The sequence below is a fragment of the Pipistrellus kuhlii genome, unplaced genomic scaffold (genome assembly GCF_014108245.1).
Source record: "Pipistrellus kuhlii isolate mPipKuh1 unplaced genomic scaffold, mPipKuh1.p scaffold_m20_p_17, whole genome shotgun sequence".
Lineage (NCBI taxonomy): Eukaryota > Metazoa > Chordata > Mammalia > Chiroptera > Vespertilionidae > Pipistrellus > Pipistrellus kuhlii.
This window is the reverse complement of record NW_023425482.1, coordinates 7,750,588-7,774,194: the sequence shown is the minus strand read 5'-3', so window position 1 is coordinate 7,774,194 and position 23,607 is coordinate 7,750,588. Positions and strand designations below refer to the sequence as shown.

General features: G+C 56.9%; 2 protein-coding genes across 3 annotated transcripts in view; one reads left to right on the top strand and one right to left on the bottom strand.

The window, feature by feature from the left end:
* The window catches only part of KIAA0513 (KIAA0513 ortholog), a 52,966-nt gene extending 45,896 nt beyond the window's left edge, over positions 1 to 7,070 (top strand). For both annotated transcript variants that reach the window (XM_036440565.2, XM_036440566.2), the window contains 3 exons: positions 162 to 242; positions 656 to 750; positions 1,814 to 7,070. In XM_036440565.2, the coding sequence (XP_036296458.1) occupies positions 162 to 242; positions 656 to 750; positions 1,814 to 1,863 (226 nt within the window). In that variant the 3' untranslated portion in view covers positions 1,864 to 7,070. The remainder of the gene's footprint in view (positions 1 to 161; positions 243 to 655; positions 751 to 1,813) is intronic.
* Positions 7,071 to 9,866: 2,796 nt separating this feature from the next.
* On the bottom strand, positions 9,867 to 19,766 carry CIBAR2 (CBY1 interacting BAR domain containing 2). The gene is made up of 8 exons (XM_036440567.2): positions 19,551 to 19,766; positions 17,412 to 17,480; positions 17,222 to 17,323; positions 17,095 to 17,100; positions 16,047 to 16,151; positions 12,083 to 12,196; positions 10,848 to 10,949; positions 9,867 to 10,200 (listed from the first exon to the last, which is right to left on the bottom strand). Exons 1-8 carry the CDS (start codon positions 19,764 to 19,766, stop codon positions 10,054 to 10,056), a joined length of 861 nt encoding a protein of 286 aa, XP_036296460.1. The 3' UTR covers positions 9,867 to 10,053.
* Positions 19,767 to 23,607: the final 3,841 nt, after the last annotated feature.

Genomic DNA, 23,607 nt, shown 5'->3' with positions numbered 1-23,607 from the left:
GGTGACATTAGTAACTGGGGGGCCCTCAGGCAGTGGGGACGCTGGCGGGCTTCCGGTGGGGAGGCCCTGCGTGGGCACCGCTGACGCCGTAGGTCAGAGCAGGGCGGGGAGTGGCCGGGCGCAGGGGCGCTCTGAACGGCCTCCTGCCCCTGTGCTTGCAGGGAGAAGTGGTGCCACATGACACAGGAGGAGCGGGACGACAGCCTGAGGTTCAATGAGAACATCACCTTCGGGCAGCTGGGGTAAGAGCAGGGGCCCAGCCCCACCCTCGTGACACCGGGTCACCCACAGCCAGAGAACAGAGCAGAGGCGCTGACGCCGACACCCACGCTGGGTGGGGACGCTCCCACCCACGGGGCGCGCTCGGTGACAGGGTCAGCACAGCGAGAAGCTCAGACACCTCGGCAGCATGTGACTCATTACATTCGGCCTGGATTCCGGTCCCTCTCACCCACCTCCTGTCTCCACACCGGAGGCGGCACTTCCACAGGGAGCCGTTGGCCGGCTGACAAGGACCGGTTTATTTTTACTTCTGTCTGACAGTCCCAGGCAGGCGGCAGGCGGCAGAAAGAAGGGCGGGTCTGGTTCCCCCCCCCCGCCCCCCCCCCCCCACCGGAGGGCAGGAGGGTGCTAGCTCATGGTGTTTTCTCTCCAGCACGTTCACTCACAACATGCTGGCCTTCGGGCTGACCAAGAAGCTGTGCAATGACTTCCTGAAGAAGCAGGCTGTGATCGGCAACCTGGACGAAGGTGAGTCTCGGCCAGAGGCAGGGCTGCTGTCCCAGGGACCAGTGCTCTGCAGACCAGGCTCCCCGCCTGCTGAAGGCATGGCCCCCGTTTTAGCGAGAAGTGGGGTGCTAAGTCCGCTGGGTTGCCCCTCCTCTGTCTCTGTCGACTTAAATGCACAAGACACTGCTCGCGCTGTTTGGAAGCAATTTCAGCCCGGAAGGGTTGCCAGGGGCGGGGGAGCTTGCAGTGCCAGGTCAGGGACAAGGGTAAGGATGTAACTGGGTGCTCAGACTCTGAACTTAAAAATGGCCACACTCACCACCAGCTGCCCCTCCTTCTAAATGGCCACCACATGACCTCCCTTTGTTTCTTAAACCTGCTGCAGTGGGCGGGCAGGTGGGGAAGGTGGAGGGATATGGAGGTTTATCTAGAGTTTCTGCTTCTGTAACAGAAGGGGATCCATTGCTGATGTCAGCTCCCCCGACATAGGGCTGTGCCCACCTTCATGCACCACCCCACCTGCTACAAACAGCATTTCTTCCAGGCCTCCAAGCCTTCCTTCGGTGCATATTTGGATTGGCCAATGTTGTGTGTGTTTAATAAAACTTCATCCTGCTCTGGTCAGGTAGCTCAGTTAGTTAGAGCAACATCCCAATATGCCAAAGTTGTGGGCACATACGAACATCAACCAATAACTGCATAAATTAAAAACAAAAAAAACAAAAAAAACAAAACAAAAACATTATCCTGCACCAAATTGAAAGCGTTACAAAAGAGTGGCCTCAAGAAGGGGAGAGTTAGAGGCGTCCCCAGATTATCTCAGATGTTGTCATCAGGCTGCCACACCAGCAAAGGGCAGGAAGCCCATTCCTCTCCCACCATGTGCCTCCCACAGGCTTCTGGGAGGGCCCGAGGGACCACACTCTGTATTTTGGTTCCCATGGTGCCAGGGAGCCCATTTGCAGGTGCATGTCCACACCTGGCCCTGACGTGGTCCTGACTTGTCATTGCCTCGGTGAGAAGAGCAGGACTCGCCTGCCCATGCCACCATTCTTTCTACAAAACGCACTGTCCTCTCTTCCAGAGCAATACAAGCTGCTGAGCGACCACATCGAGCAGATGGCCGCCGAGTAGGCCACGGCGTCGCCCAGGGCACTCCTCAGGACCGACGGGCTCCGCTCTCCTGGGCCAGCGACTGGCTGTCACCCACCTGATGACCCTGCATGACACCGGCAGCACCCAGCGCCGCCCCACGCTGCCCCAGAACTAGCGGTTAGAAGACCCCGGCTGCCCGCCTCCCCTCCCCCTCGCCTGTGTCTACTCCCCCGCTCACGTGCCAAAGTGTCCCTGGACTGTGTGACTAAAACGAGGTGACGTCCACCCTCCCACGTGCCAGGCCTGTGGCATGGAATTGAAGGAAGAGGAAGGAGGCCAGGACCACGGTGGGCTCAGGGCGGTGTCTGCCCGCAGCCCCTGCAGGACAGGGGGGTGCGTGGGAATGCACACAGGCAGCCCTGAGCCGGCCACGATGGCACAGCAGCTGGAAGGCGGTCTGGGGCTCTGCTTCGGGCGTGGGCAGGGCAGGCTCCCATCGGCTCCTGCTGCGCGGACGTGTGGCGGGTAGGGCCTCTCAGTGCTGGTCCATGCCGGTGCCGGCTTCTTCCTGGCTCCCCCCCCCCCCGCCGCCGTGTCACAGGAACCAGAATCACAGGAATCTCCAGGAGGTTCTCATTTAGGGCGGGAGAGAGCCTAGCGCAGAGGGCCTGGCCTCAGTCTGTGTGGAACACCCGAGAGGTCACCGCAGCGGTCAGCCCAGCGTGAGGAGTCTGTGTCGCCGTCGGAACTGTCCCCGGTCAGCTGGCAGCGCCCTCTCGCTCGCTGGGAGTAGCCTCAGCCGTCCGTCCCAGGAAACAGCACAGGAAAGAGAGTTTTTCAGTGGCTGCAAGACAACTGCCCTTTCTCACAGCAAACAGTGCTGCTCTTCATTTCAGAGAAGGGACACAGCTGGGCGCAGGCGGCTCCTGGTGGCAGAGGTGTGAGGCCTGCTAGCAGAGGGCAACAGAGTGTTCCGCCCTCCACCCCTGGCAGCCGTGGGGAGGCGCCTTTTCCTGCTGCAGCCCAGGCCCCATTGAGCTCTTTCCTGCAGGTAACCCCTCCCCCATCCGGTGCCTGGGAAGCGGGACTCCTCCCTGAGTGTGTACCAGGCATGGCTCACCAGCCAAGTACACTGAAGTCGGCCAGCATGCGTCCGGCATGCTGGCTCCTCCAGTGGGAGTTTCTCAGCCTCGTTCCTCCTGGGCACTGACCTTCAGATGGGCTCCTGGGGCTGTCTGTCCTCCCTCCTGTTTTCCCTACTACCTCCTCCAGCTCGAAACCACAGCACATGACTGTCTCCTCTCGAGCACAGCGGATGCATGCCCGGTGGTCACTCATCCAGCCAGTGCTCGGACGGACGGGCACTGATGGAATGCCTCCCTGGAAGGTTCCAGAGAAGAGCAGGTGCTGGCAGAGCCATTGAACGCACGTCTGGATGATCATGAGAAAGTGTGGTCTGAGTGTGTGGCGTAAATGTCGTCAGCTGAAAGCGTGTGTGTGTGTGTGTGTGTGTGTGTGTGTGTGTGTGTGTGTGACGTCAGCCTCCCTGGCGATGTCACTAAGCGAGCACAGCTGTGCTGCTGGTGTGCCTGCCGCCGTGTGTCTGAAGGTTGCACAGGCAGGCGTGTCCTGCCCCCAGCCCCATTTCCAGGCCCCAGTGATGGCAGTGTCTCTAGGAATACATTTCGGAGAAATAACAAAATGGAAGGGTGTGTGGACCTCCCTCATCCAGTGCCTCCTCTAGGTAACTCATCCCCCTCAACCATCCAGCCCTGAGCCCTGGATGCGCTGCTGTGCCCCCTCCGCACCCCTCTAGGACCAGGGCCTCCCCGAGGTCTGTCCGAGCTTGCAGGGCTGCAGAGGCCCCTCAGCTTGCTCGTGTTGCTTTAGCAGTCATTTCCGAGCAGCTGAGATGAATTAAGATTTCAAGACGCCCCGAGTGCTTAGCCCTGTGCTCCAAGGAGTTGGTGGGAAGCTTTGGTTAGCGTGGTTTCTGGAGGAGGAAGGGTGTGTTCGGAGACTTTCCTGGGAGCTGCGGGGTGGGCCGGAGCGGCCTTCAGGAGGAAATGCAGCTTTGGCCTCTACAGGCTTTTCCAAACACTTTAATTCCCAGAAGATCTGGAGACATTTTTTAATCAATAGGCCCCTGGAGATGGCAGTTGAAAGTGGAAGGAAGGGTTGCTTTGTTTTCCCCTATGAGTCCTGTTCTCATAGATCCAGCTCCTCAATGGGGGCCAGGAGGCTAAGTCTGGCCCTAGAGGTGCTGCCTGTCATGCCCAGCCCCACAGGGAGCGCTGGCTGAGACCCTGGTGCGGCCCGGCCAGGGGGATGGGGGCTGCTCTGTCTCCCTTGGCAACTGCCTTTGGCTGAGCATTTCACCTCAGACTGCCTCCTGCAGGAGCGGCTCCTTAGAAGGCTGGCAGCTTGCCTCAGTGGTGTTTCCTCTCCTCTCTGTGACGTGGTCTCCTCCCTCCAGGGTCTGGCAGAGCAGAGGGGAAGGGTCTGGGGGGACGAGCAGACCCAGGACGCACTCTCAGAGGCCCTGGTGAGGAGCTGGCTCACCCTGTGCCCACACAGGACGCTTGGGTCATCGAGCTCTGGGCCCTTCCCGTAAGCCCCTGAGCCCGAGCCGCGGAGCAGGAGGCTTCAGGTGGAGTCCAAGGGGAGCGGTCCCGGTCCCAGCAGGTGCAGTTTCCCAGGCCCAGCCATTAGGCCTGCCATTCGCAGTGCAGCCCAGCTTTCCTGCTGGCTGCCCCGGGCTGAGGCATAGTGAGCCAGAGACATGTGATGCTCACAAGGGAGACGTTTCCTGCTTGGAAAACGGAGGTTGAAACGCAGCCTTGTATGTTTTTAAGCTTTGTTATAATTTTCGCAATGCTTGTGGGTGTTAAGTGGGGCCACGTTAGTATTCGGATTGCCTGTGTGTGTGTGTGTGTGTGTGTTTAACCAAAGGGAGGGAGAGCCAAATTCTGATATTGTAAGTACTTTGTACAGTGAGATGAATAGTCTGAGCTTCCTATTGCCAACGGAAAGAAAAGTGGGCCAAGAGGCTCTTACGTCACAAAAGGACTGGGAAAGGAGTCCACTTCCTAGTTCTGCTCCCAACGAAGGCCTGGGTGTTGGGGTTAACCCCGAGAGCCCCGGGGATGCCGGGCAGCGGCCAGGGAGGGAGTCAGGCACCTCCCGTGGATCCTGCTCTCACCTCTCCCTGCCCAGGGAGACCGCGGGATTCATGTGGCTACAGGGCAGCAGCTGGAGGTTCGCTCTTTCACGGACCATTTTATGTGGCTAATTTACCACCCGGCCTCCTGATGCGAGAAGCACAGCATTCATGTGCACAGGAGTTGGTCCTGGGCTCTGTCTGGCCTGGGTGTTCGTGACCGGAAGTTAGGGCCACAAACTGCAAGCCTGGCCCTCCTGGGCATTCCTGTGCCCTAACCTTTGGCTTTTTAATTAGGGAATAGCCAGGTAGACCCATGGTTAGGTCAGCTTGATTGCCAAATTACCCAAAACTTAAGACAGCTATGCAGCAGGGGGCTGAGTCCTTAGCCCAGAACTGAGGGAGCTTGGGAATCAGGGAAAGGGCAGGAGGGCTTGAGGCCCAGCCCCAACCTCAGGAGACGGGTGCAGCACGTCCCGCCCACCACACCCAGCAGGTCCAAAGGTTTCATTAAACCAGCAGCTGCCAACCTTTCGGACCTCAAGGACCACCAGTGGTTCTCGGACCACTGGTTGGCGACCACTGGTCTAGAGCTAATTTCCTCTTACCTTCCTCAACCTTAGATGAAACTGCTCCAAGGTTATTCTTCTCGCCCCTCCCACACCTTCCCAGCCTTTGGTTCTCCTGTACCATTGCTCTGACGACTCAGCCGGCTCACCCAGCTTTTCTGTAAACCATTTGTTCCTTCTCGTGTTTCTCTGGGATGTTTTATTTGAATGGCTTTCCGCCCAGCTTCCCCTTGAAGGGAAGTTGTGTGACCAGAAGTACCTCTAATGGACTGGTGTGCGGTGTTCAGGCCCCAGGCAGGGCAGGACTTACTTAGCCACACGGGCCATGTGTCCGGCATGTCCTTACCCCCGTGTGGCCGGGAATAGGAGTGTGTTGGTTCTCCGGAGAACAGATGGAGGAATCATTTCCAGGCTGTTCACAGCCAGCGAATACAGCCATGCTGAGGCCAAGGCAGGCTCTCAGGGGTGTCCCCTACCCTTTCTGGGCCTGTCCATCATACTCCTCAGGAGGGATGGTTCCCTGGGTAACCAAGCTGGTGTCAGCCTGTGTCCCCGTCAGCAGCTGGTGAGTGGAAACCAGGGTTGAAGTGGGGCAGAGCTCCCAGGGGCGGTTCTTGGTTGCTGTGGGAAACGCATCGTTTTCAGGACCGAGCCAGGATGGTCTGGGCCCGCCCTCCCTGTCACACACACAGCTCTCTCGGGGCATCTGCCCCAGGGGGAGCCAGACCCTGGCTTGACCTGCAGACTCCAGGCGTTGACAAGGCCAGTCAGACCTGAGCCCTGTAGCCTGGAGCTCCTCTGCGCTACCCCTGACTGGGATTTGCACTTTAACCATAAAGAGGACTCCTGCTAGCAAATCCCCATGGCCCTGAAGGTCAGTCCTAGGATGGGGGGCTGTGCCAGTCTCCCCTACGCCCAGGGCCATGTGCTCGTGAAAGGAGAACGGGATGTGGGGTGTGCACGGTGGTTCCACACGGGGCCTGATGGGTGGGATCCTGACCTGGAGACAGTAAGGCTTACGTCCCCCTGCCTGTGAGGTCATGAGCAAGCCCGGCTGTCACTTCCCAGGGACCCCTTAAGACAAGCCAACATTTGAACATTAGAAAATGCCAGAATTTCAACAACAGCACGATCCCCTGAGAACCCGTGAGTGGGTTGGGACATCGGTCGCCTTGGTGACACGGTTGGCTCCCACTGGGGCTTCCGGTGGGGTTTACACACGCACATCCCCCGTTTTCTCTCTCACCCAGTTTGTCTCACGCCTAAGCCTGCCTCTGGACATCACCTTTCGGAGCCAAGGCGGCGTTCGGGCCTTTTATGTGTTGCGGTTGTACAATGTGTCCCACTGGGTGATGCTCTGCAAACTGTACTTTTGGTCAACAGAGTTTCACGGTTGAGGATCTCAGAACGGTGCCGAAATGAAGCACTGCTGTTGCTGGGAGGAAAAAGAATGTCCGTATATTGCACCTTGGACTGTCAGAAGGTGGAGACTGAAATAAATTATCATTGAAGAAAAAGTCAGGCTGCCTGGTTGCTTGTTTACATATCCCCAAGAAATTGCAGTCTCAGTGATATCAGAGGCTTTTCAGAGAATAACTTTTTTTCTGAAGTCAAATAGATGTCACCATTTGGGGAGTGTCCGGGTCTTGCCCAGATGTGTGCGTGTCATGGGAAATGCCAAGAAGTGATTCCTCTGAATGATACGGAGCCTGGAGCTGCGTGGGCACTTGGGGGGTAGGCCCTAGGAATGGAGTGGCCCCACCTGGACTGAGCCTCAACCCAGGGCCTCCAGATGCCTCAAGCCGCTTCCATCTGGAATCCTAACCCTGCGTTTCCTCTGAGCCAAGCTGCTCGCCTCTTGCATTTGGGGGTTTGAGGGGCAGTACTGGGAACTGATGGAAGCGCCTACCCAAAACAAACAGGTGTGTTTATTTGTCCTTTCCAACTTGGCTTGACAGGGGCATTTTGTGAAATACTTGGGCTTTTTTTTTTCTAATTAAAGGAAGTCAGTAGCCTCGTTCTAATGCTCTGGCCCAACCAGGTCTGGGAGGTGAAGTGAGGAGCAAGGAAGGGCCTGGAGAAGGAGTCCTTGGTACTAAAGCCTGAAACAATAGCTCAGCTCGAGGGGCCCAGGGCAGACGGTTCGCCACACGGTGAGGGGGGCTGGGCATGCTCCCTGTGCTCAGTGGGGTGGGGCCCACCTCCACGTGCCCCACTCTCCCACCCACACTTGAGGACTCCAGCCCCTCCTAACCATACACGGAGGGACAGCCTGGATGGCGGATGCCCCAGCTTGGACATCACATCTGATGTTTCCCCTGGGGCTAGGAGTATCCCACCAGCAGGAGTAGCTCAGGGCTAGATTTAGAGGCAACTCCAGGGAAGGGGAAGGACCCCTCTGATGGGCAGCGGAACCCTGCAGAGCGGGTCAGGGCGGGAGGCCCAGGTCCTGTTCCACCTTTCCCATAACTCCGCCAAATCATTGTTTAGTCCTCAGTTTCCTCACCTGTAAAACGGGAAGGAAATCATCACCTATCCCAAAAGGTTCCTGTGAGAATCAAATGCAAATGCAAATGCAACATATGCAAATGGCAGAGTTGTGCTTATCACCATCCAATCCAATTCAATCCCGATCTCTCATTTTCCTGATGGGAGGCATACCCATGGGAAGGGTCCTACCCATTAAAGAGAAAGAACCAACGTGTTGTGTTTCAAGTTTATAGGAACAAATTTAAAATATAGTATTCAAAATTCACAAACTAAATAGAAAAGGAATTTAAACAATTAAGCTTTCAAGTGGTGTTTCTTTGCAAGTTGCAACCTTTTGCTGACTTTAGCAAAGCTTAAACCTGGACTCACACTTCCGGAACTCCGAGTGATGGCTTTTCCCCTCAGACTCGTGCTGCTCCTGTCGGCCACATGCCTCCAGCTCCCCTGCCTCAGCGCCAGGTGGCTCTGGTCCTCTGAAGAAGCCTCTCAGCTCTTCCCAGACCTGGGAGAAGAGCCTTGCTCTGGAAGTCATTTATTCACGTCATGAGACGTGGCTTCCTCAGACATCTGCACAGATTGCTTGGGGAGCAACAGGGTGAGTTTGCTCAGTGAGGAGGAGGGGAAAGCAAGGGATGCAGAGGAAGGAAGACCACCCAATCCAGTGGCTCAGGGAGACCCTGGAGTCATGCTGCTTCTGGCTCTACCAGCCCCACTTCTTACCTGGGGCCCCAAAAGAGAGAACTTAGAAGTTTTGTTGCCAGTTTCCAAATGACACCTCCCACCCCCAAGGAGATAGTAACAAGGATAGCCAGCTGTCTGAACCCTGTACCTAGGAACGGTTGTTCTCTGGGTATGTTGGGGCCAGAGGGGAAAGGGAGAGGTCAACTTATTTAGTGAGCACCTACTATGTGCCAGGCACCATCAGGCTCCAGGACTACCAGATGAATAAGCAACTTATTCATCAGTAGGGTTGGGGCACAACTGAAGATTTAAAAACTACATTTACGTGTGTGTGTGTGTGTGTGTGTGTGTGTGTGTGTGTATACATATATATACTTATCGTATCAAGTATAAGATAAAAGATATAGTTGAAATGTGAATATATATAATATATAATACAATCTATGAATATGGTATTTTATAAGTTACCTATGATATAGAGAATTTAGAATGCTTTAGTTATTTTTAGAATGTCCTTCTGGGTGGAATCGGGGTGGGCTTCCCTGAGGAGGAGCCAGGGAGCTGGATTCCGGGTAATACAATCACTGTGGTGAGGATGTTCATCCTGCAGTGACCCCCGTGACCCCTCTGAAAACTGAAATAATTTATCATCGAAGGAAAAGTCAGGCTGTCTAGTTGCTTGTTTCACATACCCGTGAGAAATTGCAATCTTCTCAGTGATATCAGAGGCTTTTCAGAAGATAACTTTTTTTCTGGAGTCAAAGAAATGCTGTCACCAATGACGACTGATGAGAAAATCATGTACCCACCCCTTCCTTGACCAGCATCGCCCCTCCACTTCCCTGGACTTCTGTGATGTGTCCCCAGTCCCGAGGTCTTCCCTGCATACCATGTTCATCAACTCACATGTATGTAAGAGTCAACAACTTACATGATGTAAGAATCAACTTACATGTTGATGTCCTAACTCCCAGGGCTTCTGAAAGTGGAAATAGACTCTTACTTGTAATTGGTTAGGATGGGGTCATCCTGGATAGGGCAGCGGGGCTGGCATCTTTATAAAAAGAGGGAATGTGGACTCCAGCACATACACTGGGGTCCCCAGGTCATAGTGGGAAATGAGAGTCAGCACGAGTCAGGTCGGGATGCACCCATTGTGTATTGACACCCATTCTGCGGCAGGCACCATGCTGGGCACCTTGAACCCCAGAGCCCCCTGGGAGGTGAGAGATATTGTCCCTGTCGTACAGACGAGGAAACTGAAGCTCAGAGGACACATGACTTGCCAGGGATACGCAGCAGGGTCCCCCCAAACATCCAGGTCAGCCCCTACTTTCTGGACTTGGAAGTTCTCATCCCATTGATGGAGTCCCTGTCCCAGCCCCCGAGGTCCTCCTCCTCCAGCTCCTCCTCGGGGAAGTCGTCCTCACTCGCCTCCTCTTCTTTTCTCTGGCTGCGCGTGGTGCTCTGGGCGCTCTAAATAATAACCACCATCATCGTCACAGCGACATCCATGATATAACTGAACATCCATGACAATAACGATGGCCACGAGTATGGAGCATTTCCTAAATGCTTTGTGTAGGTTTGTTCGCCTAACATTCGCCACAGCCTTACGGAGGGGGGACTGTTATTAGCCTCACTTTGCAGGAGAGGAATCTAAGGCACAGAGAGGCTAAGGAATTCCCAAGGTCACTCAGCTCGGGAGCCGTGGATTTGGATCCAGTTGGCCTGCCTGGGGCGGTACTTCCTCTGCTGCCTTTGGGGAGAATGACTCAGAAAGTCAACCCCCCGCCCCCTCCACACACTGTGGGGAGAGCTTCCCCCTCGCCCCCACCCGCTGGGTGACTGAACCTACCCTATTGGCAGGAGGCTGCTTCCAGTCTGTACTTAGGCTGCCTCCCTTAATACCTAGAGGACCATCCTGAGCCCTGGCTTCTCAAGTGCACATTTCTGCAGGGGGCCTCTAGGGGGCGTGCGGGACACGTGCTATAATAGCAGCACTTCCTCGGCATCTCCTTTCAAACCCATGTTCTCAAATGGCCTCCCCTCCGGTCGCTTCGCTTTGTCACAGGTGTGACAGCCCCCCTTCACCCCCCTCTCCCCCTCGCCCCCGTGCTCACCTGGCTGGGGCGAGACCACGGAACAGCTGCGGAGGGAGCCGTGTCCCTGCGGGGCCGCGCGTCCTTCTGCCCATAAACTCCGCGCATCTTGGCTCTAAAATCCTGCCACGGAGAGACTCAGGGGGGTCAGATCCAATCGGGAAACAGAGGTAGGGGAGTGGGAGTGGGAAGATGGTGGGGCACAGCTTACACCGCCGGAGCCCCCACCCGCACCGACCTCTCTGGGAACCTCCTGTTCAGTATTCTATGCGACCTACGATAGCCCCTGAAGTGGGCGTTCTCGACCCATTTTGTAGACGGGGAAACGGAGGCCCAGAGGCTGGGTACACAGGAAAATCAGAGATCACTGTCCCCCCTACAGGCGTGTCACGGGGATGACTGAGCAGGAGAGCCTGGCCAATGTGCTTCTGACCTCCCGGGGTGGTCTTAGAGCCCCTACACATTCTTTGACCTGCCTCCCACCAGGAGCTGGGATGCAATCCTCCTCCCCTTGAATGCTGCCCCAGTGACTCACTTCTAACAACAGAATGCAGGAGAAGTGACCCTAAGTTACTTCTAAGGTTCGGTCACCAAAGGGGACAGTTTCCTCCTGGCTCAGTCCCGGGACGGACGCTGGCTCCTGGACCAGCCGCCACGCTGTGCGGAGGCCCACGCCTCCCGGAGAGGCTGCCGCAGGCCTCCGGGCTCCAGGGCCCTGAGCTCAGAGGGAACCGCTGGAGACGCTTAATGACTGTCGGACAGTGTGGCCCACGTTCTCACTTTGCACTGAGCTCTGCAAATCCCAGGGCCTGTCCTGTACCCGGACGGCAGCCATCAACCGCCAGACGGGGAGCAGCCGGCCTTGGGCAGGTCCCCAGCCCAGCTACGCCCGATTGAACACGGACCACAGGCCCAAGGGAGGGCCACCCAGCGGCGCCCACCCACCCCAGAGCCACCACGGGACCGGGACACGTGACTGCATGGCCGTCGTGTCCCAGGTCACAGCGAACGCTCCATTTCCATTAGCTCAGGCGGGTCATGAGCTCCGCGAGAACATCCCAGCAACAGCGCGCATCCCCCTGGAGAGGCTTTTCTCGTGGCCGATTCACTTGCTGGTTTTTAAACAGGGACCCAGGGGCACAGGTTTACGACAGCTCGTCAGAATGAGTCTTTCAAATGCTTTAAAAATCACAGCATGTTGCCAACTTGCTTCTATCAAGACAGAGCCCAAACCGAATTCCGCCCCGGCCACCCACCTGCAGGTCCCCCTCCAGGTCGTAGTTCTCCAGCGTCTGGAAGGCGCTGGAATACACCTCCACCGCTTTGGCGTGGAAGACCATCTCAATGGTCACGAAGTCCAGAAAAATTTTCTGTGGAGAGGGAATCACATAAGCAACGCTGTCAAAAGAAGAGTCCGGGGTCACCTCAAATGTGGGCAAACTGGGGGGCGAGGAGGCATCAGCCATCTTCATGGGGATAGGTCCTCGGTCAGTGTTATTTTTAATTTATTCGAACAGATAATGCGTTCCCGTTCGTAAGCTTATTCCGGAAAGGCAGAGGCCTCCTTCCTCAGAGAGGACTTTCTGAAGGGCCTCCTTCCTCAGCTGTCGCCCTGGGCTCCTTCACCCTGCAGGCTGACGACTACAAGCCTCCAGCCTCTGCCACCCACGGGCTGTGAGTGGGTCTTCCGGGAGAGGGAGGGGAGCTGCTGGCAGACATGGCTCAGCCCAGAGGCTCCACAACCTGGCCTGTTACCACATTAACATGTAATTAGATATTGGCTTCTCTTGATCAAATGGTTCAGCTTGTCTCAGTAAGCTCTTTTAGAGTTTCTACTGCCTGTTTGGCCCCAGTGGAGGCTCCTACTGTGTGGATGCCTAGTACAAGCTCCTACTGTGTGCAGGCCCAAGAGGAGACTCCTGCTGTGTGTCATGCTCAGCACAGGCCCCTTTGTTTTTTGTGTTTTTTTTTTTCTTTCAAATATTTTATTGATTTTTTTACAGAGAGAGAAAGGGAGAGGGAGAGAGAGTTAGAACAATTGATGAGAGAGAAACATCGATCAGCTGCCTCCTGCACACCTCCTACTGGGGATGTGCCCACAACCAAGGTACATGCCCTTGACCGGACTTGAACCCAGGACCCTTCAGTCCACAGGCCGATGCTCTATCCACTGAGCCTCACCGGCTAGGGCAGCACAGGCCCCTTTGTGTGTCAGGCCCCAGCAGAGGCTCCTTTGTGCTTGGGGCCTATTACAAGCTCCTCCTCTGTGTAGGGCCCTCCCAGGGCACAGGCGTGGTGCCAGGGAAGGAGCCTGAAGTTTGGAAACACACCAGGTAACATGGGCAGCACCTGGGAGGGGCAGGCCAGAGGAAGCCGCAAGGCAGCCTGGGAGAAGAACGCGGAGGGTGTCCCAGGGCTGGTGGAAGTACCTGCCTCCCCCCTCCTGCCCCTGGCAGGCAGGCTGGGGATGGCAGCTGAGAATCAAGAGGTGGCTCCCAGCCTCACGCTGCCTGGGGCCTAGGGAATGACATGCCCTCCGGCCTCCGTGTAATTCTCTGCACCGTAGGCACAGGGCAGTCCTGTCCGCAGAGCCCCACGAGAACTCAATTAGCTCTCAGCCTGCTCGTGGCAGCGGCACCAGCGCCATCCGGGAGCTTGTTCAGAAGTGCCCGTTCTCAGCGGCCCCCGCCCCACAGTGGAGCCCAGGGCAGGCCGGCTGCTCTGCGGTCTCAGGAGCCCGCCAGGTGACTGCCCACGCATGCTCAGGTACGGGAACCCCTGTGTGAAAGGGTCGCTGATGCTCTTTTTAGGGGGGCTGGAGAGGAAGTCTGACCGTTTTATCAGAAGCGTGACCTAAAACCAATATGGTGGCAATCATTCCTGCAAGTTCTGGGTTTTTCTGTCTTACAATGTGGAGGGCTTTTGTGGGGTGGCTTATTTAAGTGTCCCTTACCACCCTAAGGTGACCAGACGTCCCGCTTTTGGCGGGACAGTCCCGATTTTTAACAATCCGTCCCGTGTCCTGCAGCGTGTTAAAAAAGTCGGGACTTTTTAAAACGCCACGGGACGCGGGACAAATTGTTAAATATCCGGACTGTCACGCCAAAAGTGGGACGTCTGGTCACCTTAACCTTGACCCCCGAAGTTTTAAGGATGCGCACTTTCAATGGCAGCCTGTGGTGCCCCCTGACCGTGGAGGGCGCTGGGAATCACGTGCTCTCACTGGCGTCTTACAGAGCCCTGTTTTCAGGCCGCAAACATCAGGTGCTTAATAATGGCCAGCCGGTGTTTAATGAAGGCCTGCCTGCACTGTGCATGCGTGAGCACTAATTACCACCGGCGGCTCCTGTGTGCTTGTTTATTTACTCATTTCCCAAACATCTACCGAGTACTACCCAGGACCCAGCAGGTGACGAGCCGGGCTGGGGTCTGCCCTGGACATGTAGTGTGGGAGGCAGGCACGGAGCAGCGAGTTCTCTCTCCACCACACTCTCCCCTCCGCGGTGAATGGCATGCGGCACGGCGGGGCCTGTGGCACGGGGCAGGATGCCAATCTCACGAGGACAGACAGGGGCCTTGCTTTTCTGGCTGTGGTGTCCCCAGCCTCAGGCATAGCACTTGGCGCATAGTAGGTGTGTATTGAACATTTGTTAGATTAAGGAGTAAACTAAACATATAAGTAATCTGTCCCTGGCCTAACAGCCCCCAGAGGGAGTGGAACAGAGTATATTAAGAATGAGGCTGGAACCCTAACCGGTTTGATTCAGTGGATAGAGCGTCGGCCTACGGACTGAAGGGTCGCAGGTTCGATTCTGGTCAGGAGCATGTACCTTGGTTGTGGGCACATCCCCAGTAGGAGGTGTGCAGGAGGCAGCTGATCAGTGTTTCTCTCTCATTGATGTTTCTGACTCTCTATCCTTCTCCCGTCCTCTCTGTAAAAAAATCAATAAAATATATAAAAAATTTTAATAAAGAACGAGGCTGGAACCTGGCCAGCATGGTTCAGTGGTTACACTGACTAGAGCACATGTGTCAAACACAAGGCCCGCGGGCCAAATCCGTCCCGCCAGGCCTTGCAATGTGGCCCGCACCGCGCTGTCATCACTGCACTCCGCTGCGTTTCCATCACAATGATAGTTTATGACTGTTCAGTAAACCATTCGGCCCGCGATTTAAGCTGGATTTTAGATTTTGGCCCCTTCTCTGATTGAGTTCGACACCCTTAGACTAGAGGGTTGCATTCTATTCCTGGTGAGGGCACATGCCCGGGTTTCTGGCTGAGTCCCAAGTAGAGGGAGTGTAGGAAGCAGCTGATCAATGATTCTCCCTTATCGGTGGTGTTTCTCTTTTTCTCTCTCTCTTCTTTCTTTTCAGAAATCAATAAAATTTAAAAATCAAAAAGGAATGGTGCTGGACTGGCCTGGGAGTCCAGGCAATTTTTCCTGAGAGTCCAAGGCCTTCCTGCCAGAGGGCAGAGCCTGTGCAAAGGACCTGAGGTGCACTTGTACTTGGAATAGAATGTCTACGATGAAGCTTGGGGGCGGAGCTGGGGCTTCAGCCTTGGGGAGGATCTAGGCCTTTACCTTGGAACAAGGGGAGTTGCAGGAGGCATTGAACCTGGGGGAGACAGATTGGAGCAGCCTTTGGTGAGATCCTTGAGGCTACAGTTTGAAAAATGGACTAGAGGGCGGGTCAAGTGGATGCAGGGGCCTGTGTGATCCGCTTGTCTTTCAGACCCCGAGGCCCCGAGGCCCTGTTGTAAGAGCTGGGCTCTGGGTCCACGGCTCTGAGTTGCACTGGGGTGACGTCTAGGCAGAAGGAGGAAGGCATTTAGAACTTTATGGAGAAAAGGAGGAAGTCAGAGCAAGTGCTGTGGGTCCTGGTGTGGAAAGAAAGGGGGTGGGGGTGACGTACGCTACCAAGTCCTCCTGGTGGGGAGCTGGGCCTGGGTGGGTGATGAGGGGCAGGGCTGCCGAATGTTGGCCACTGAGCAGGCCAGCTGGGAGGGACAGCTGCCCGGAGCAGCCGGCCTCCTGCCCCGAGGCCAGGATTAGGCTGGGATTAACTGTGCCGGGAGCTGAGCGGGCACAGCTAACCCACGCTCACACATGAGCACACTCTCTAGGTGCACCCACGCACACGCACACATATGCACATGCACACACACACGGCACAAACAAGGCAGCCCTCACTACTTCCAGCACAGGCAGGCCACCCCACCTGCAGGTCCTTCAGCTTCTGCGTTTGGAAGGCGTCCACCGTCTCCTCCAGCTGGTGGGTGGTGCGGCTGGCGTCCGCCGAGGCCTTCTGCACGCCGGTCTCCGCCTGCCCGTGAGAGACACACAGTGTCAGGGGCGCTTCCCTCTGGACCACCCTCGCCCTGCTGGGAGGCCGGCTCTCCCGGCTCAGGGGGTCCCTGGACCATTTGGTCATGGAAGAAATGGCCGAGCAGGACCATGGCTGAAGGGGGCAGGTGCTGCTTAGACAGATGCACTTGCTGCCTGTGTGGCCTCATGCAAATCACTTAGCCTCCCTGAGCCTCAGCTTCCTTGCCTGTGAACAGGGGTGAGACCTACTTCCCAGGGTGGCTGTCAGAAGGAAGCAGAGGGCATCCGCTGAGCGATGATTCTCCACATTGAGAGTCATTACTTCCTGCACGTGGAACACCCTCAAGTGAATCAACTAATGCCTTGGTTCCGTGGTCGGCAAACTGCGGCTCGTGAGCCACATGCGGCTCTTTGGCCCCCTTGAGTGTGGCTTTCTTCCACAAAATACCATGGATGGCCTGGGAGAGTCTATTTTGAAGAAGTGGCATTAGAAGAAGTTTAAGTTTAAAAAGTGTGTCTCTCCAAAGAAATTGCAATCGTTGTCCTGTTGATATTTGGCTCTGTGGACTAAGGAGTTCGCCGACCACTGCCTTGGTCCTCTGTCTGACCCCACTCCGCACAGGCACAGCCTGGGTTTCCGAGCGCCCTCAACTGAGTTCGGGCTGCCCCGTTCCTCCCCTGGTGACCTTGGGGAAGTCACCTTTCAGTCCGGGTTTCCTCGTCTAGAAGTGCCTCCTCGTGTGAGTGTTAACCAGGTGACCTGATTAGGGGGGTGACGGCTGACCGGCTGCTTGGTGTCGGGGCAGACAGACCCCAGGGCCCCTGACTTTCCTCGCGAGCTCGGCACACACCTGCCCGGGAGGAGCTCACCTCGCCGAGGTGTGAGGCTTTTCATTACCTGCATGCGATCTACCGTCCCCAGACAGTCCTGTGACTCTCACCTGGGACTGAGAGAGATGTTAAGGAGACAGGCTAACCAGCAGCCCCCACCAGAGGGCGCCGGAGACAAACGGTCATCCAGGCCCCTGGCCCCAGGCCCCGGGCTGGACGCCAGGGGAGGGAGGATACGATCATTTGCCTATCCGAAGGTGACTTTTGCCTCAGTTTGTCCAGCTTCTCCAGTTGCTTGATCTCATTACTCCGTATGTGTTTGCACTTCTTGATCTCGGCCTAAAGGAAGAAGGAGGGCTGTTTCCTGGGGCTGGGGCTCGGCCAGCCCCGGGCAGGGTGCACCCCACAGGGCAGCGCCCTCACTCACCCGCGTCTGCTTTATCTGAGGCCCATAGAACTTCAGGGGAGTCACAACCTTGGTCTCCAGCCTCTCGACCTGGGGAGCACAGACGCAGGGAATCAGTGGAGGGAGCCAGGGAGAGGCCTGGAGACTAGCCGCCTCCAGCCCGCGTGTGTAGGATCCTCACACACAGCGCTGCAGGCGGGGCCTGCAGGGGTCAGGGAGCAGGGGCGCCCTCCCTCACCCTGCAGCTGCGATCACCAGCCTGGGTTCCGGGTTCTCAAGGCTTGGACAATGCATTTCATCTCACTGAGCCTCATTTCTGTGCCTGTAGAATGGGTATAAAGAATGTACCCACGGGATGGATACAGGAATGGGACCTGTCGCTCTTTTACTGCTCCAGGTTGCCTTAGGATCTCATCTGGGGTGCAGAGCTGACCTTAAGAACACAGCGGGGCCGGCGAGGGGAATGCTCACACCCCTGAGTCCAGCCTGACACTAGCCACTCCAATAAACGATATCAGTGATGGTGAAAATCACAATCAGAGCTAACGTTAAGTGGCTCAGAATCGAGAAATGGCACCTAGAGGGGGCCTCGGGATGCCCCCTGAGGGTTCCTGAGAACCCAGATTGCCAGCGCCACCCTAGAGATTCCGCCTCAGCAGGTCCTGGGGCGGCCTGGGAGCTACATTTCTCACACATTTCCCGGGAGGCTGCTGCCTGGAGGACGGCTCCCTGCACGCCTGGCTCCCCACAGGCCCCTTCCGTCTCTTCACTGCGGCTTCTGACCTTGTGAGGATAAACACAAATCTAAAAGACCATCCCCACAGCCCACAGGGAGAGGGACTTCCCTTCCCTTTCCTGGAGGCACTTCCTTAGAAGACCTGCCATTGGGAGCCCCTCTCTGTCCCTGTGAGACCTTCTAAACCTTTGTCCAAGCTAAGGAGGCCGCTTGGGGGCTTGATGACCCAGAGCGCAGTCTTGTCTTTGAAACGAAGATTTCAAGCCGACACCGGTTTGGCTCAGTGGATAGAGCGTCGGCCTGTGGGACTGAAAGGTCCCAGGTTCGATTCCGGTCAAGGGCATGTACCTTGGTTGTGGGCCCATCCCCGGTGGGGGGTGTGCAGGAGGCAACTGGTCGATGTTTCTAGCTCTCTATCTCTCTCCCTTCCTCTCTGTAAAAAAAACACACACACAATATAATAGAATGTATTAAAAAAAAAAAAAAAAAAAAAAAGGAAAGAAACAGAGACATCAGGAAGGCAGCAAGCGTCCACCTGCTCCAAGCGGTGACCCCCCTGCTGGTCATAGAAACGTGAGACTCCCCTTTCCCTTTGGATAAAAACCGTCAGCTGGCACAGGGCCCACCCGGGCCCCAGGTGCAATCAGAGACCTGTGGGCACCGGTGCTGAGCCCCCGGCCTGGGACCGTCCTCCCTCCCGGAGAACCCGATGTGCGCCTGGGAGGGCCCCGCGGCCCGGGCCTGGCTGCGCGGGCAGGGGTTTGGTCTGTCTTCCCGTCACTGACCCCGTCTCCTGCGCCCTGCAGGCCTGTGTGCCACTCGTTTAGCAGAAAGGCTGTTTTGTTCTTTTTACAATCACGGAGAGGAGTTTTGGGGTTGGCAGGAGATTTTTATTTTTAATTGTGTTACTAATACGCTGCAGTCTCCTTGGCCTCAGCCCCAGGATGTCTGTCCTTCTCCAGGCCTCTGGGCCCGAAATGCGCCTCCTGCTGGGACTCTGGAGCCCAGAGGTGCAGGACTCAGGACCGGCCTCCTGGGCCTTCTGGCCTCGTCCACCGCTCATCCAGCCCCCACAGCCTCCTGTTCTTAGTCCTTAAATGGAGGTGCCTCCCCACACCCAGGGAGGAGATGGCCCTGGCTGTGGCCCCTGCAGGGCTGTCCCCACCCCCTGACTCTGCCCTGGCTCTGGCCGTGGGGCCTCTGCAGCCCGCTCACCTGGGCCTGCCCCACTGGGCCTGCCCCCTCCCCCCACCCGGGGCCTGCCCTCCACCCCCACCCCCCAGGCCTGCCTCACCTGGGCCTGTCCTCCACCCCCCAACCCGGGCCTGGCCCCCCCCACCCCCCCTCCCCCGCCGGGCCTCCCCGCCCTGGGGCCTGCCCCCCAGGCCTGCCTCACCTGGGCCTGCCCCCTAGGCCTGCCTCACCTGGGCCTGCCGGTAGTCCTGCACTCTGGCCAGCTCCTCGGCGAAGTTCCTCAGGGTGGCCCGCATCTCGGGGTTCTCCGTGTTGGCGAAGTCGACGAGCTGCTTGACCAGCTGGTCGGCCTTGTCCCGCAGCCGGGCTGTCTTCCGGGTGTAGGCAGCCAGCAGCGAGCAGAAGTGGCCGAAGTACTTCTCGGCGTTGGTCACGGTGCTCTCCATTGCCCTCACCTGGCTGTCCCTGAGGGGGCGGGGGCCTGAGGGGGTGTCTGGGCAGCGACACGGGCTCCCCCACCACCACCTTCTTCCTCGGTGGCAAGCGCCCGGGCAGGCATCTGTCCCTGGGATGGCGCTCAAGGTTAGGGTCAGCCCCTCGAGGCCGATGCGGAGTCGCCTGGGCCACAGATGGCCAGTGGCCAGGCAGGAGTGCCAACGCGCCTCCCCTGAGGCCCCTCCGAGGGCTTCTGTCCCCCGGCAGAGCTGTTCTTTGTTTCCCTATGACATTCCCTCTGGTCTAGCTCATCCCCACATTGTTGAAACTCTCCTTCTCTAAACCTTGAGGCTTTATGTTTAAGTGGATGATCTTTCTGGGAGAATAGTTTTAGGTCCACAGAAACAGAGTGAGAAGTACAGTGAGGTCCCGGAACCCTGTCTCTGAGCGCACACACCTCCCACGAGCACATCCTGCATCACCGGGGGACATTCGTGACAAAAGATGAGCCCATAGTGACGCACTATTACCTAAAAGCCATAGTTTACATTAGGGCGCATGTGCTGTTTGCACATCCTGTGGGTTTCGACAAATACCCGCTGCCCATGACCACCGTCACATGCCCCAGAGCAGTTTCCCTGCCCTGAAAAGCCGCACCGTCTGCTCATCCTCCCCCCACCCCCCAGCAGTCCCCGCTGAACTTAGTCTCCCCTAAACACCCCGGCACCCACCTCCCACCCAGGCCGCTCCCCACCCCCGAGCCCCGGTCCCCAGGATCTGCCGCCTCTCCCCAGGTGACCGAAGTCCCCGGTGCAACCACCCAATCACATCCCTGCAGCTGGAAAGGGTGAGGAGGGCCCTCGACCTCCTCCTGACAAACCCTGGCGTGTGCACCGCGTCACAGTTTGCAAAACACTCGTCCGCTCGCATCACTCATGAGCAAGCCACTAACGCTGTCAGCGTTTTTAGTGAACGAGCGAGCTGAGGCCCGGAGAGGGCGAGCGTCTTGCTCAGCGTCACACAGCTGCCCGCAGTGCCAGTGCCCGCAGGCCGAGCGCTTGCCCCCGTCAGGATCACCCAGGCACACGTTAAGCCTGCAGCTCCCCAGACCCAGCCCTGACCTGCAAACCAGGATCCCTGTGAGGGAGGTCCGAGAGCTGCATTTTTTAAAGAAGCACAGGCACCCTTGGGCTTGGAAGGAAGGAAGCAGGCGTGGAAACCACGGGTGAAGGGGCCGGCGAGTTGGAAGAGAACGGTGATAGAATCAGGCCGAGCGTGAGGTCTCGACTGTCCCACAGCAGGGGCGAGGCCTGGCGGGTGTTAGGCATGAGGAGGGGTTTTCCAGGCGGAGGGGAGTGAGGGGAGCTGGGGGAGGGCCCTGTGGACTGGCTTCCTCGGAGCTGTGGGCAGTATTGCTGGAGAAGGGGACAGAGGCAATATTCTGGACGCTTTCTTTTGGCCTCGAGGAGAGTTGGGTGGAAGAAAGCTCACTCTCCCCACCCCCCACCTCCCTGACTCCATCCCCATCGCGCCATCCCAGCTGCACCTTCTGTCTGCGTGCACGGGGCCCTGAAAACCCAGCCGCCCCCTCCCACCTCCCAGCCCCGGGACAGAGCCCCTTACCTGACAAGAACAATGCTCATTGTGACAGAGGCCCCAGCGGTCCCGAGATTGAGGAGGAAGCACGGCGCCCCAGGGGTCCTGCAAGCCTGGGAACAGGGCAGGGCAGGGCTGGGCGCAGCTGCTGGTCCTGGCTCAGGGGACGCTGCCACCTGGTTGCTGGGCAACGGGGCCACTCACAGCTGCCCTGGGAGGAGACTCGGCTGGTTGCCTGACAACCCCTCCCCAGGCCGGCCTCTCCCAGAGGGTCAGGAGGGCCTGCTCAGCCCTGCATTGGCCGGGGGAGTCCCAGAGAGGCCCCTCTCTCCGCTTGCAGGTGGAGGTTCTTGTGGGACAGGGCAGTGCCCTGGGTGCCCGGGAGGCGGGCTCAGCCCTGGGCCCAGTGGTGTTTGTGGGTCCCGTGTGCTGAGGCCCCCTTCCTTCAGGAGGCCTCAGGCCTTCCCCGGGGGCCTGGGAAAGGCAGGCAGGCGGGTCCCAGGAGGCCTGGCTACTCAGGAGGGCGTTTGGGAAAGCACAGAGGATGCATCTTAATTGTATCATCACTGTATTGTTTTATTATAAAAACTATCTGTTCCTATTAGAAAAGAAGGAAGACAGGGATAACACAAAAAAGAAGAACATATGATAGCACATATGAAACTGTACTACTTAAATACGTTTTACTAATCGTAATATTTGTACATTTCTGTGTATCTACATTTTACCTCAAAGAAAGGCATAAGAAACTAGTAACCCTCCCTCCCTGTCTCCCTCCTTCCTTCTACATCCCTGTCTCTCTTTCTCTAACTTAATTACGACTCAGGCAGGTGATTCTCACCCTCTATTTATATAAAAGCCTAAGTGACTGTTAGACTGTTTGACCGGTAGCTATGATATGCAGTGACCAACAGGGGGTAGACGCTCAATGCACAGGCATGGAAACATGGAACAGACTGGTGAATCTCAGAGGGAAAGGAGAAGGGGGAGAGCAGGAAGAGATTAACCAAGGATCTTACATGCATATTAGAGGCCCATGTGGATATAAGGACACATATGCATGAGGTGTGGTCTCTCGGCCTGGCCTGTGGGGTTCAGGCTGAGACCAGCAGTCTGACATCCCCCGAGGGGTCCCGGATTTTGAGAGGGTGCAGGCCAGGCAGAGGGACCCCACCGGTGCGCGAATCTGTGCACCAGGCCTCTAGTAACAACAATAATAACTAAGGTCTTCAGGCCAGCCCTGTGCCAGCTGTTCTTAAAGCCCTGCTGGCTGTTGACTCATTCCATCCTCGCACACTCAGAAGCCACAGTGGGCTCCTTTTCTTAGCAAAGCAGGAGTCAGAAACCAGCAGGAAAGCATCCTTTTCTGTGACGGTGTCTGGTGGCCACACCCACAGTCGGCTGGCTTTAAGTAAAGGAGATGACCCTGTAGTGGGGGTGAGCCTCATCTCCTCCCCGGACAACCACAGAACAGAACCGAGGTTCCCTGGGGAGGAAGAACTTCCGCCTCCAGAACGCCCTGCTGGCTCTTGCCTGGCTCCAGCCTGCCCTGTGGGCTTCACACCTGCCAGCCCCCCCCACGATCGCTTGAGCCAGTTCCTTAAGGTAAACATCCCCGTGAAGCTGATGGGCCGTTTCTCTGGAAACTCTGAAACTTTTAGGACAAGGAGAAGCTGCCAAGCCTTTCAGGTTTCTGCTCCTCAAGGAGGGTAGGGTCTGAGTTCTAGGAAGTGGCCACCAGAAGGCAGCAGAGACCTTTTCATGGGGATCCCATGTGGGGACAGCAAAGAGGGCTGGGTGAGCCCCCAGAAAACACCAGGGGAAGTGCATCAGAGAAAAAAAGTCTGCCTTCACACACCCTGGGAGAAAGAGCAGCAGGTCAGAGAGAAAGGGCAGTGGTTTAATTCACATCTTAGAAACGTTAAGAAACTTGAACAAACGAAAACCGCCTTCTAGTAGGGCTCCGTGGGGACATCTTGTGGCCAGAGAGAGAAAAGCTAAGAGATGGGTAGGGGGTGCAGAGGCTGGGGGTGGCCTTCACTGCCCGTGGCTGCAGCTGTGTGGAGGTGTGTGTCCTTGAGAAAAATAGCATGGACCCCACTGTAATTCTGCACCCCCCCCCCACCCACACACACATTTGGAGTGCATGGCTTTCTCTCTTTCCTATAAATGTATTTTTGCTGAATCACAGAAAGGGTTACAGACATCTGGACCCTTAGCCCAAAACCCAGTGTACACCGCAGAGGAGCAAGGGCA